The following is a 14,654-nucleotide window of genomic DNA, read 5'->3' as shown; positions in this document are numbered from 1 at the left end:
AAAAACACAAGCTCCCTGCCAGGCGGGCTGTGGCGGTGTGCACCTATGTCCTAGCTACCCAGGAGGCTGAGGTCAGAAGATCACTCGAGCCCAGGAGGTCGAAGCTGCAGTGAGCTGTGATTGCACCACTGCACTCCGGCCCAGGTGACACAGCAAGACCCTGTCTCAAAAAAAAATCCAAAAAACAAAAGCTCCCAATGCACAGAGAAGGTATCAAGGTATCACTCTTTCCAGGCTGTCTTCCCATCTCCTCAGCTTCTTGCAGTACCTAGCACAGAAACACACACTTCATTGGCATTTGTTGACTCGGTGTCCCAAGATGATTACTTTTCATGAGACATCTGCTTTAACTAGTGCGTTCCGGCAGTCCTGGTATGTTTAAAAACAATCTCATTGTGTTACAGTCATACCAAATAAGTACTGATAAGAAGGTAAATGACTAGTTCTCTATTTCTCAATTCTGACCAGCTCATCTCCCAGGGAGTTTCGCCTTCTGGGCTACATCACTCCACACTTTTAACAGAGTTTTCGATCCATATCTATCTAATCAAGTCATCAGAACCTTAGGGAAAAACAGTTCCTCTCCCCACCCTAAAACTAAAATTACAGATTTTCTTAAAAAAAAAAAAAAAAAGTGGTCACAAAAATATAGTTATTAGTCATCTCATGTGCGCCAAGAATTGTAGATATAAGACTGAGTATGAGTAGAAAACACGGATTAAAAGTCCTGTTAGTATTATACAAGTAAACACCTGAACCAGCTATTCCCTCTTCACTGTAATGGAAACCAGGAGGCAGGTGAGTCTAAGTAATGACTCCTTTCCTTATCACAAGGGTTTTGCTTGGAATACTGTGTATCTTGTCTAAAAACATATGCAAAATTTGACCTTGAAAATGAATGCAATTTGCATCCCATGGAGTTGTCAGTGACTGCCAGTATCTCACCCTGACTGAGCACGGAACTGTTTTGTTACAAATCCCTCCGCAGCCCGAATGCCTGATTTTGGCCCTGGGACACGGTTAGACCGGTCCGGGTGGATGTCTTCATCCATCTCATGGACAGTCGAATGGCCTCTTCCACTAGACAAGGGCTCCCCTGTCCTCCAAGTGACTTTCCCAGTGATGTTACTGCTCATGCCCTGTCTTCCCGTTGTGGTTCCTGTCCCCAGAGAAGCGAACTAGGAATCAGCTCCACGAGGCCAGGACTGTATCTCTTCCACCCACTGCCGTACACACAGCACAAAGCCTGGCTGTGAACGACAGAGCAGGTTCTCCCGTGGCCCCAGCATCTAGCCTGGCCTTTCCCAGGTGAGACCAGGGAACCTCCACTGACTGCCCCAAACAGGCACTGGAGGACTGCGAGGAGTCCATGCCACGCACCATCACTGGAACCTCCACCGCAGTGGCGAGAGAATTAACACAGATTCTTTGGTCTCAGTGCTCCTCGGGCTTAGTTTCTGCTCAGCTCAGGTTCAGTAGCTATTTGATTACTAGAGCCTGGCGCGCTACCACCAGCAGATACCCACGAGGGCTGTTCTCTGCTGCTGTGGTCTGATGTAACAGGCCATGTGACAAAGCTGGTGCTGTGGACTTCAGACTAGACAGTAAAATAGATGCTGACGTTCAGAGAGAGGTGCCGTCTGCTTGGCCTCTGCTTAAGAAAGCGGGGGTCAGGGAAGTTTTCCTCCCCTTGCCGTCCAGGGCGGCTGGATGTGCTGCCCTCCAGCACCTTGCCAGCTTCTTGCAAGAGCTCCCACACTCTGCTTCTCTGTCCTCTGGATGTCGCACTTCCAAAGCAGACGTTCCAAATGCATTTGGTCAACGGAATCAACCAGAAGCGTGGGCTTCTCTAACGGATATGCTAACACAGGATACAAGTCATGTTTTCCATTCTGCAAAACCTGGACACACCTGAGCATTTATCCTCCCTGAGAGAAAGACTAACCCATCACGTGGTCAGCAACTAATATTCATACTCGGCTTTTAGGATTAAAAGGCAATCCGGTGGTCCTGAGCAGCTGCTCTGTCCAGCCCACTTGAAGCCTCCATTTCTTTAAGTACAGACAAACCATAATAGTTACAGCACGAAATGAGCCGGCCTGTCATTACGGGATGGCACTGCCCTTCAGGTGATGCAAGTTAAGCTCTAGGTCTATTACACCACATCAGCTTCTTTGGTTTGAACATCACCCTGTAATTACATCTCTAGATAAGCCCGAAGTTTAAATCTTCAGTTCCATTTAAAACCGATACGATCCATGAACCCACTCTCAACTGAGTAAGAACAGAAAATAATTATGAGCTGTCAACAGAACACTATCTCACATCAAGCGCAGCCAGATTCCAAACCTCACATGACAGATGACTGAAGGTCAAACCCTGCTCCCCCTAATTGATTTCGTTACGATAATCAACAGGTAAGCTTGAAAGCTGGGGGACAAGACCATCACTCATGTGTTCTGAACCCCCAAAAATGGCCAGAGTCGTCTCTGGATTTATTTAGCTGATGGAAAAAGATGTTTTTGCTTTTTTTTTTTTTTTGGTATCACAAAAGGACCAACCCCATATGTCAAAGCATAAGGTAAACCTGTTAAATGCAATTTGCCAACAAGGCAATAAAAACCCAACTGTGCTTCCAGATCCCAGAAGCAAATGTATGCTTCCGCCGTCACGCAAACCCGCTGCAGCACCAAGCCCAAAGAGGGGCTTCTGAACTCCCGCAACAGAGACTCTTAAAGGCCAGAACAGCAGAGGAGGCTTCTTCAAAGTTCCGTACATCTTGGCAAAAAGTACATGTGATACAGCAAACAATCCTTTATAAAAAAAAAAAAAAAATCCAAAATGTTTACATAATCTTTGATATTCTACAATGAACGCTGTTAATCTGCAGTCCATGGGCCACTAGTAGGCCCACTCTTGGGATTTAGGACGTCCAAACACCCCCCTGAAACTCTATGTAGATAAATGAATTTTGTAGGGAGAAGGACCACAGCTTTCAGCTAGAGCGCTGTGACTGCAGTCCAAAGCAAGCCACATTACGACCACTCCTTCGGACTAGAAAGTTCCAGCTAGCTCCTGATTCTTTCGCATCTCTACCTATTGAATTTTCTGTCTTAGCTGATAGATGAATGTAGAGCCATTAAGATGGTTCTCATTTGTGTATTCTTCTCCACTTGCTGAAATCCTACGGAACCTTCAAAGGCCAGCTCAAATCACAATTCGACAAGGCTTTTGTAGATACCTCAGCCAGAATTAATCTTCCCTGCTGTCCTCCTGCAACACCTCTCTACTTCTCCAGTGGCATTTAACGTGGTATCCATTCACGCCGTATGTTAAAGTTACTTGTGCCACTGTCTCCCCAGCTTGAGAGTGCGGGTGGAGAGTAGGGGATGGGCAAGATGCACTGACTACTGCTTCTGCACCAGCGCCTAGCACAATGCCTTGGAGATTTTGTTGAACTTGATGTTTTTGTTTCAGTGGCAACAAGAGGCCACCCATTCTAATCATCCACTTCTTCAAAAAAGTTTCTAAAATCAGCCAAACAGTCACACACCGCATAATGATGTTCTGCTAAAAGATAAACTGCATATACGATGGTGGTCCCATAAAATTATAACACCAGATGTTTACGGCACGTTTTCTATGTTGAGATACATAAATGCTTGCCATTGTGCTACAATGGCCCACAGTACCTCAGTACAGTAACATGCTGTACAGGTTTCCAGTCTGGGAGCAACAGGCCTAGGTGTAAGGTCAGCTATATTATCTAGGTTTGTGTGGCTCCACTCCAGGATGTTTTGCGTGAGAACCTCACCTAACGATGGACGGGATCTCAGTCTTTACATCGCGACACGTGACTACACATTTGCATATAAGCAAGTCTACCTTGGGGTTGCTAAAGGCTACACCAATGCAATTATGTGGATGGTTAGGACTTCCAGTCTATATAACAAGGAACCTTCAGACAGCTAACATTTTATCCACTTCTAACTGGATGTGAAATTTAGTCATTAAAACACTCTTGGAATTTAATGCACCACACATACATCAGGGAATGGAACCACTGTGAGATAAATCTAAGCTGGCCTGATGCCTGCCATCAGCCTGAGGCACGCACCACCACCAGAGGCATTACTACACAACTTCAGAAACACCAAATACACAAACTTTAAGGATAGTCCAGTCAGGAAGTGAGGGGATATCATCTGCAGAATTAGAAAAATAAAAAGAATAAACAAGGCTGTTCGCCACACCCCCGTTGATGTCGGCCCACGGGGGTTGCTGGTCCCTTTAACGGGCATGTACCAAGTCCTGCCGGGTGACATTTCCTCCCTGCGTCCCAGCTTTTAGGGATCATTGGCCATAAGTCCAAGGGGAGGGAATGTGGAGACAGGGTTGTATTTGCCGGGGAATTCTGGGCCAACAGGCAGCGAGAGAGCACTTGGGGGCAAAGTGGGCCATTGCCTCATGCTGTACTCCAGTCCCGAGATAGTGGCCACCACGAAGCTGGCTGAAGAAGATGTCAATGTTACTTTCAAAGAGCAACAAAAGATAAACAAATTTGCACAGAACACAAGTAGAATCACAGAGCTGAAGGAAGAAATAGAAGTAAAACAGAAACAACTCCAAAACATAGAAGATGCTTGTGACAGTACCATGCTTGCAGATGCTGACTGCTTAATGACGCCTTATCAAATTGGTGATGTCTTCATTAGCCATTCTCAAAAAGAAACACAGGAAATGTTAGAAGCAGCAAATAAAAATGTGCAAGCAACTGACGCCTTAGAATCCAAAGTCGAAGCAATTCAGTGGGTGTCAGCAGATTTGACAGTTCAGTTGTATGCAAAAATTTGGGAGCAACATAAACTTTGAAGCTGATGAAAGTTAAACATTTTATAATACTTTAAAAAATTTGTTTAATAAACTTGAATACTGTTTAACAAAAAAGAATAAACTAGAGAGTCTTACTGGCAATCTTCACAAAAAAATCAAAGCAACTAGTAGATTCAAATAATGAACTGCAGAGGACAGAATGAGGTAATGAAGTCCTCGCACTATCTAACAGAAATCCTATGTGCAAATTCAGGCACAACTGTGATCAAGATGGAAAAGCTCAACACTGAGTAAAAAGACCAGGATGATGGAGACTTCCATGAAGTAACAGCTCTACTCCTCCCAGGTCCGCCCCCTTAGGGCTAACAAGAAAGCTCTGAATGGAACACAACCAGCAAGCGCAGAAAGAAGGTAGAAAGAAGGTGGCAGGCTACCTAGCAACCTCAGGACTTGAGGAGCGACAAGGCAGGGAGTTCTCTGGCTGTCCTTACTGCCTCCTACCTAGCCAGGATGGGTGCTGCAGAAGCCTCCAAGCTGGAACAGCTGAAAGGTACAGAGAAAAAGAACTCCAAGAAGAGCCTGTTCTTGGCCAAAGGACCCGGAAAAGGACGCTCTTATAGTAGCAGACCTTTGCAATGCCCGCCCTATTCCAAATAACAAGAGAAGGCCAGGCGCAGTGGTCCACGCCTGTAATCCCAGCACTTTGGGAGGCCAAGGTGGGTGGATCGCCTGAGGTCAGGAGTTTGAGACTTCTGGCCAACATGGTAAAACACCGTCTCTACTAAAAATACAAAAATTAGCTGGGCGTGGTGGCACGTGCCTGTAATCCCAGCTACTCGGGAGGCTGAGTCAGAAGAATCGCTTGAACCTGGGTGGCAGAGGTTGCAGTGAGCCAAGATTGCGCCACTGCACTCCAGCCGCCACTGCACTCCAGCCTGGGCAACAAGAGCAAAACTCCATCTTAACAACAACAAAAAAAACAAATACAAGAGAAAACATCAGCAGAGAAATCACATATACCACCCACTAAGGTTTCAGTGGAATTGAGGGGGAAACTGATCTTCCACCCTAAGGAACCAGGTGACATGCTCCAAGTGGCATGCCAAAGAGTGCTGGCAGGGCCAAGCAGGGATCTCACCTTCCATTCTCTGCCTGGAAGCAGCAGGAGGTGCTCCAAATTCCATCACCAGGGTGGGGTCAGCAGGGCCCAGGGGGGAAGTGCACCCCCACCACCAGGCAGAAAGGGAGGATAGGAGGGTGAGAGGCTCCACTGTTGTCGCTTTGCTACCCCCTCCCATTCCCTGGAATCAGCAAGGCCCAGAGGGGAGCTGATGTTACAACCCCATTCAACAAGGCCACAGGGTCTCAGGGACCCAGAGTTCATTAACAGAAGTGCTAACAGCCCTACATCGGAGTCCCAGAAGGAGAGGAGAGAAGGACTGAAATAGTCATTCAAGAAATAATGGCTGAAAACTTCTCAAATTTGGCAAGAGACATAAATGTACAGATTCAAGAAGCCAAACAAGCCCCAACTATAATGAACGGGATGAAGCCTGTGCCAAGACAAATCATAACGAAACTTCTGAAAACTAAAAACAAAACTCTTCCCAGCAGCCAGACAGGAGCAATGCCTTCACTCGGAGAGGAAGACCAATTCAAACGACAGCAGGTTTCTCTTCTGGAACAACGCGAAGGTATCCTTCAAGGATGAAGAGGAAATACAGACATTCTTGGACAAAGGAAAGCTCAGAGAATCTGTTGCAAGCAAACTGATCGTTAAAGAATGGCTAAAGGAAGTTCTCTAAACAGAAAGGAAGTGATAACAGAAGAAGGCTTAGAGCTTCAGAAAGAAGACCATCGAAATAGGTAAAAAGAGGGACAATTTTATTCAGTAAAAAGGAGGAAAAAGACGGTATAAATATAATAGCCTACTCCTGAAGAGGTTTTCAAATCACAGTTGATGACTGAAGTAAACCACCTGATGAGGCATTCAAAGTCTGTTAAGAAGTGCTAAGACATTTATAGTGAAGTGGGGTGGGTAAATGGACCCAAGCAGAAGTTCCTACACTGAAAGCTGTGAAACACTGGGGCCAGGAGACTAGGATAATTTACATATGTATACTGTAAACCTAAGGCAACTACCAAGAAAATAATACAAAGCATTATACTTAAAAAAAAAAAATCTATCAGCCAAGCAGGACAGCTCATGCCTGTAATCTCAGCACCGTGGCTGAGGCAGGAGGATGGCTCTGAGGCTAGTAATTCAAGAGCAGCCTGAGTAACAGTGGAACCCTGTCTCTACAAAAAATAAAAATAGATTAAAAATTAGCTGGGTGTGGTGGTGCACATCTGTAGTCCCAGCTACTGGGGAGGCTGAGGTGGGAGGATGGCTTGAGTCCAGGAGGTCAAGGCCACGATCGTGCCACTGCACTTCAGCCTAGGCAACAGCATAAGACCCTGTCTCTAAGATAGTAACAGTCACAATAATGACTTTACCCTTAATGTAAAGAGTGTATTAAAAAATACGATGCAACAATATGCTGTCTACATGAAACTCAATTCAAAACAACAAGGGTATTAAAAGATGGAAAAATATATATGATGAAAGCATTAATAAAAACGGAAGTGGCCATATTAAAATATCTGATAAAAGAGGCTTCAGAGCAAAGAAAATTACTGGCAAAAAAAAGGAGGACATTACATAATAAAAAAAGGTTAATCTATCAAAATATAATAATCCTAAACATTTATGCACCACATAACACAACCTCAAAATACATGAAGCAAAAACTGATAGAGCTCAGGAAGAAATAGACAAATCCACAATTATCGTTGAGGACTCTTAACAACTGACGGAACTACTGAACAATCAGCAAGGATACAGAACTCAACACCACTATCAATCAAAGAGATCTGACATATGGCGCACATTCCACCAAACAAGAGCACAAGCGTTTTTCACGTACTTACTGAACATTCACCAACACAAGACCACAGAACATCTGCCAAATAGACCATATCCTAGGCCACAAAACCAACCAACAAACTTAAAAGAAGTGAAACCACACACAGTATACTCTGTCCATAGTGGAGTCGAACCAGAAATCAACAAAAGAGAGATAACAGGAAAAAATATATATATACATGTATATTTTTATTATATCTATATAAATATATATAATATATAAAATATATAATATATAAAAATATAAAAATATATAAAAATATTATATAAAAATATATATATTTATATATATAAAATATATGTATTTTTTATTATATATTTTTGAGGCAGGGTCCCGCTCTGTTGCCCAGGATAAAGTACAATGGCACGATGTTGGCTCACTGCAACCTCTGCCTCCCAGGTTCAAGTGATCCTCCCACCTGCCTCTCAGGTTCCAGTGTGCATCACCACATCCAGCTAATTTGTTTTTGAAATAGTGTCTTGTTCTGTTGCCCAGGCTGGAGTACAGTGGCATGCTCTCTGCAACCTTTGCCTCCTGAGTTCAAGTGATTCTCCTGCCTCAGCCTCCTGAGTAGCTGGGATTAGACGCACCTGCCACCGCACTCGGCCAATTTTCGTAGTTTTTGTAGAGACGGGGTTTCACCATGTTGCCCAGGGTCTTGAACTCCTGGGCTCAAGCAATCTGCCTGCCTTGGCCTCCCAAAGTGCTGGAATTAGAGGCATGAGCCATTGCACCTGGCCATGACATTTATGAAATGACAAAATTATAGAATTAAAGAATAGAGGCCGGATGCAGTGGCTCACACCTGGTGTTTTGGGAGGCTAAGGCAGGCAGATCACCAGGTCAGGAGTTAGGGATCAGCCTGGCCAACACGGTGAAACTCCGTCTCTACTAAAAATACAAAAATTAGCCGGGCGCGGTGGTGGGCGCCTGTAATCCCAGCTACCTGGGAGGCTGGGGCAGGAGAATCGCTTGAAACCAGGAGGCGGAGGTTGCAGTGAGCTGAGATTGCGCCATTGCACTCCTGCCTGGGCGACAGAGCAAGACTGTCTCAAAACAACAACAAAAGAACAGATTATTCATTGCCAGGGTCTGGGACAGGAGGAGCAGACACTGGCTACAGAACAGCAACATGAAGAGTCCTTCTCTGATGGAAATGCTCTACATCGTGACCGTATCCACGTCAACATCCTGGTTGTAAGATTGTGCTATACAGTTTTACAGGACATTATCACCAAGGGAAAGCTGGCAGAGGGTACGTGGGATCTCTAGTATTTCCTACAACTGCATAGGACTCTAGAATTATCTCAAAATCAAGTTTAATTTTTTTAAAAAAGCATGTTTAGTTCCTAGCTCTGCCATCTGCTAATCAGGTAGCTGGCCTTGAACAGATTTTAAAGTCTCTATCCTCAATTTCCTCATTCACTAAATGAGGTAATACCATCTGAAGCATTACGAAAACTCAACACTGTATTTGAAAGGATCAGGCACAATGTGTATGGCACACAGTCCGGGCTCTAAAAGGAACCTGTCAACACTAAACCTCTAAATAGCCACAAATATTATTCTAAATGGTATTCAAATGTCCAGTACTAAAGGCATTGCAGAGCAATTTATTTGAAGTCTCTTCCCTGGCCAGGTGTAATGCTTCACACCTGTAATCCCAGCACTTTGGCAGGCTGAGGCAGGTGGTTCACTTGAGTCCAAGAGCTCAAGATCAGCCTGGGCAACATAGTGAGACCCCGTCTCTACAAAAATTAGCTGGGGGTGGTGGTACATACCTGCAGTCCCAACTACTCGGGAGGCCGAGGTAGGAGGACTGCTTGAGCCCACGAGGCGAGGCAAGGACACAGTGAGCCATGATTGTGCCACTGCACTCCAGCCTGGGTGACGGAATGAGGCCCTGTCTCAAAAAATAAAAATCAAAAAATAAAATAGTCTCTTCCCAAAGTGATCTGTTCAAATAAAAATGCGGGGGTGGGGGTTGAAGAGGAGGAAACAGTTTTTGGTTTTAAATTGAAAGATGAATTTCTAACTTGTTATTGAAATGGTCACAACACATGAAGTGAGTTTAGTATGAAACTATAATTAGAAAAAACAAAGCTGGAAAGGAAGTTAAGATACTAGTTAACACATTTTGTTTCTGCTGATGAGAAAGTCAGTGAAAGTTAACGTTTCTATGCATCAGGAGGTTGAGTCTTTTTTTTTTTTTTTTTGAAAAAAGGTGTTTTATCAAATTATTTTCTTCCCTTCACAATCCTAAAGGAGCTCTATAAACTCCTTTAGGATTCTATAAAAATGAAACATTTCCATGAGAAGTATGTCAGGTGGGGATACTGGCCTGGAAGTCTGGAGGCCAAGATTATAGCACAGAGACCCCAGAAGGAGTCACTTCACCTCCAGGGCTGAGGCAGGTATCCTTATGGGTCAGCGAAACGTACCCGACAGGTTTCTACGAGGCTTTGCTGAATTTAAAATCTCCCAGGCACCATAAAATCTAGTCTCTAGGCAGGTTTTCTGGCATGGCAAACTTCTCTCCGCCTCTGCTGTGAGACAACTGTCCTCGCCTCAAACTTGGTTTCCCCAAAATGGGCTCGGGAAAAAAGTGGTGAGGGGACAAGGAAAGGGGAGGAAAGGAAGGGAGGGAGGGGGGAAGGAAAGGGAGGGAGGGAGGGAAGGAGGAAGGAAGGGAGGGAAGAATGAAAGGAAGGGAGGAAGAAAAAAGGAAGGAAAGGAGGGAGGGAGGAAGGAAGGGAGAGAGGAAGGAAGGGAGGAAGAGAGGAAGGAAGGGAGGAAGGAAGGGAGGGAGGAAGGAAGGGAAGAAGGGAGGGAGGGAAGAATGAAAGGGGAGGGAGGAAGGAAAGGAAGGGAGGAAGGAAGGAAGGGAGGGAGGGAGGGAGGGAGGGAGGAAGGAAGGGAGGGAGGGAGGGAGGGAGGGAGGGAGGGAGGAAGGAAGGGAGGGAGGGAGGGACGGAGGAAGGGAGGGAGGGATGGAGGAAGGAAGGGAGGAAGGGAGGGAGGGAGGAAGGGAGGAAGGGAGGGAGGGAGGGAGGGAGGGACGGAGGAAGGGAGGGAGGGAGGGAGGAAGGGAGGGAGGAAGGGAGGAAGGGAGGGAGGAAGGGAGGGAAGAATGAAAGGAAGGGAGGAAGGAAGAAAAAACGAAGGGAGAAAGAAAGGCAGGCAGGCAGGAAGGAAAGGAAGAAAAGGAAGGAAGAAAGGAAGGGAGGAAGAAAGGCAGGCAGGCAGGAAGGAAAGGAAGGAAAGGAAGAAAAGGAAGGAAGAAAGGAAGGGAGGAAGAAACGAAGAAAAGGAAGAAAGGAAGGAAAGAAAAGAAGGAAAGGAAGGAAAAAGGGAGGGAGGGAGAAAGGATGCTATTTAGGTGTAAGCAAGGCTCCACTGTTCCCTCATCATCAGTTTTCTCCAGATCTTCCTTGGGGCCCTTTAACACAGGCCCACAGTCCTGAGAGACTGGAACCCTGACTTTATCAACTCTATGGTTCTTTTATTTTTTCACTGCCACTCAGGCTGGAGTGCAGTGGCCCAAACATGGCTCACTGCAGCCCCGACCTCCCAGGCTCAAGCAATTCTCCTACTTCAGCCTCTCAAGCAACTGGGACTGCAGGTGCACTCCACCATGCCCAACTAATGTGTTCGTTTTTGTGGCACTGAGGTCTTGCTATGTTGCCCAGGCTGGTCTCAAACTTCTGGCCTCAAGTGATCCTCCTGCCTCAGCTTCCCAAAGTGCAGGAATTACAGGCATGAGCCATCACACCAGGCCAACTTTTACAGCTTCTTTCACAACTATGGCAAAGAGAAAAAAGGAAGCAGGAGATAGGAGAATCTGGAGATTCATTGCAACGTATGTCGATTCAAACAAAACAATAACGCCACAACGGAAGAATTCTGAACACTGGATATCTGGTGATATTGAGCTATTACTAATTTTCAGGTTTGCTAGTGGTACTGCAGTTGTGTTTTTACATGGAGGCCTTATCTTTCAGCCACTCATACATCCTAAAACCTTTCCTAATGCAACTACACAAAGTTGGATATGCTTGCAGACTATGGGGAGGGTACAGGTGAATAGGATTGGCACAGAAGCGATGATTGCTTTAGTTGGGGGTGGGTATTTTACAAACATTCTACTAGTTCCTCTACTTTCGCATATGTTTGAAGTTTTCCTATTAAGAAAATGTGGCTCAGCACTTTGGGAGGCCCAGGTGGGAGGATGGCTTCAGACCAGCCTGGGCAACAGAGAGCCTTTCTAAAAAGAAAAAAAAAAAAAACCAAGAAACGTAAAAAGAGACTCATGGCTGATTCCTGTCCGGTCTCCATTGCTCTTCTTCTAAGCTCAGCCGGAGCGCAGGGCAAGCTGGGCTCCTACCCCACAGATCTTCCAGTGGGAAATGGGCAGATACCATTCTGCTAGGGCACATCCAGGAGGGGGCTAAGTGCCAAGCCCCTCACCCCCCATCTCCAGAAGCTGACCCGAGTTTCCACTCCCACGGTCCCCAGGCACCCTAGAGAGGGCAGAGGCAGGCCAGGTGCCATGACTCATGCCTATAATCCTAGCACTTTGGGGAGGCCAAGGCAGGAGGATCACTCGAGGCCAGGAGACCAAGACCGGACTGGGCAACATTGCAAGACCCCATCTCTACAAAAAAAAAAAACCTTAAAAATTAGCTGGGCTGGTGGTGCGCGCCCGTAATCCCATTACTTTGGGAGGCCATGGAGGGGGTAGGGCTTGAGCCTGGGAGGTAGAGGCTGCAGTGAGCTGTGGGCGCGCCACTGTACTCCAGTCCGGGCAACACAGCGAGATCCTATCTCAAAAAGGGCGAGAGGGGGGTGGGACAGAGACGACGCCAGCAGGCCCCGGGGGATGGGTGGGAGGGAGTGGGGTGCAGGCGGGGCTGGATCCGGCATCCTGGCTCCAGGGGTCCCCGCCCGCGGCGGCGGACCAACGGGGGGCCAGGGGCGGGGGTCAGCGCCCCGGCCCACCTGGGTGCAGGTGCTGGGCGGGGGGCGCGCGTCACCTTGAGGATGTTGTCGAAGATGGTGTCGCGGAACTCCAGCAGCGCCTTCTGGTCAAACTCGCGGCCGTGGATGATGCGCATCTGCTTAAGGAACGTGGACTTGCCGCTCTCGCCCGCGCCCAGCAGCAGGATCTTCACCAGGCGCCGGACCGCGCGCCGCTCGCGCGCCAGCAGCGCGTCGATGTCGCGGCTGCGCCTCCGGGCCTCGCGCTCCGCGTCGCGCGCGCCGCCGCCCGCCCTGCGCTCGCGGGCCCCGCCGGCCTCGGCCGGCAGCAGGCAGCGGCTGAGGGTCCGCACCACCCCGGACATGGCCCCTCAGGCCGCGGCCGCGCCCCGCCGGCGCCCGGGGGCCATGGACGCTCCCGCCGGCGAGGGCGAGCCCGGGCCGAGGCACCGCCCCACGCCCCGCCGCTCGCCTCAGGCCGCGTCCGCCGCCGCCGCCGCCGCTGCCGTCGCTCCGAGGCCCGCACTCGTCGCCCGGCCGCCACTCGGGCCCGGCGGAGGGGCGGGTCGGCGCCGCGTGAGGCCCGGCGGATTGGGCCGGCTGCCGTCCATCTGGCCGTGAGAGCCCTCCGATTGGCTCATCTCGCCAAGGGAGGCGGGCGTCCCTTCCGGCCTCGGGGCGGGGTCGACGCCGAAAGAGGCGGGATCTTTGAGGTGAAGGCGCTTCTCATTGGACGCCCAGGCTGAGGTTCTTTCTCTCAGAATGAAAGGGAGGCGGGGTCGCCCGGGAGGCGGAGCGGCTGTCCGCTATGGCCAATTATAATTGCTCTGAGTGGACGTCAGTCATGCCCAACGGGTTTGGGATTGGGTGTTCGGGGGACGGGGCGTGACGAGAAGTGCCAGGTGTACAGAAAGATTCTCCCTTAGTTCCCAGATTGGGTCCGCCTGTGAGACCAGGACCTCGCGGAGTAGTCCAAAGGCTGGGAAATGCTGATAAGAGGTTCAGCTGTTCGTCGTGTTCCCTCCGATGATCTTGTTTCTACACTATTTTCCTTCCAAAAACACTGGAGGGGGATGGGCCATACATTTCAAACACATGCACCCTTTGAGAGTGGCATGGGCCTCTAGAAGGCTTTGCGAAAAGCTGACTGACTAATCCCTAAAATCACCAGAAGCTCCCCCAAAAGTCTTATGTCGCACAGTGGTTGAGAGAGTGGGGTCTGGAGTTGCTGGGCCTGAGTTGGAATCTCCAGTAGACCAGTTACTAGGTGTACTAGTTGCATAACTTTTTTTTAGCCGCTTCCCCCACCTCCCCAACCTTTTTGATGTTCTTAGCTTCAGTTTCCTCACCTGTAAAACCGGGGGTGTTAACGACGGCATTGGTCATGGCTTGACATTGCTCAAATCGTCATGAAGAGACAAAGTGAGAGCACGAACTTACAAAACACTTAGCACATGAGCCAGCCCCAAATCAGCTCTTGATAAAGATCAGCTGATTACAGATTCCTGACTGTCCCAGATCTACTAAATCAGAACCTCCTAGAAGGAGCTCAGGTATCCCTTAAGATTACAGGCGTGAGCCACCGCGCCTAGTCCAATGTGTATAGTCTTTTATCTCTCGCCACCCCCCACCTTTTCCCCTGAGTCCCCAAAGTCCAATCTCTGTGCGGTGTCTGTTAACTATGCTGATTATTTCTTTTGCAGTGCAGAAACTTTTTAGTTTAAGTCCCGTCTATTTATCTTTGTTTTTGTTGCATTTGCTTTTGGGTTCTTGGTCACAAAGTCTTTGCCTAAGCCAACGTCTAGAAGGGTGTTTCCGATGTTATCTTCTAGAATGTTTATGGTTTCAGGTTGTAGATTTAAGTCTTTGATCTATCCT

General features: G+C 47.9%; 1 protein-coding gene and 1 pseudogene across 1 annotated transcript in view; one reads left to right on the top strand and one right to left on the bottom strand.

Moving 5' to 3' along the window:
- GNA12 (G protein subunit alpha 12) overlaps nucleotides 1–13,261 on the bottom strand; it is a 113,915-nt gene extending 100,654 nt beyond the window's left edge. Inside the window, exon 1 of the mRNA XM_008018831.3 lies at nucleotides 12,833–13,261. Coding sequence (XP_008017022.2) covers nucleotides 12,833–13,141 — 309 coding nt within the window. The 5' untranslated portion in view covers nucleotides 13,142–13,261. The remainder of the gene's footprint in view (nucleotides 1–12,832) is intronic.
- On the top strand, nucleotides 3,892–4,888 carry LOC119622712 (prefoldin subunit 4 pseudogene; annotated as a pseudogene).
- Nucleotides 13,262–14,654: the final 1,393 nt, after the last annotated feature.

The sequence above is a fragment of the Chlorocebus sabaeus genome, chromosome 28 (assembly GCF_047675955.1).
Source record: "Chlorocebus sabaeus isolate Y175 chromosome 28, mChlSab1.0.hap1, whole genome shotgun sequence".
Lineage (NCBI taxonomy): Eukaryota > Metazoa > Chordata > Mammalia > Primates > Cercopithecidae > Chlorocebus > Chlorocebus sabaeus.
This window is presented reverse-complemented; position numbering and strand designations above follow the sequence as displayed.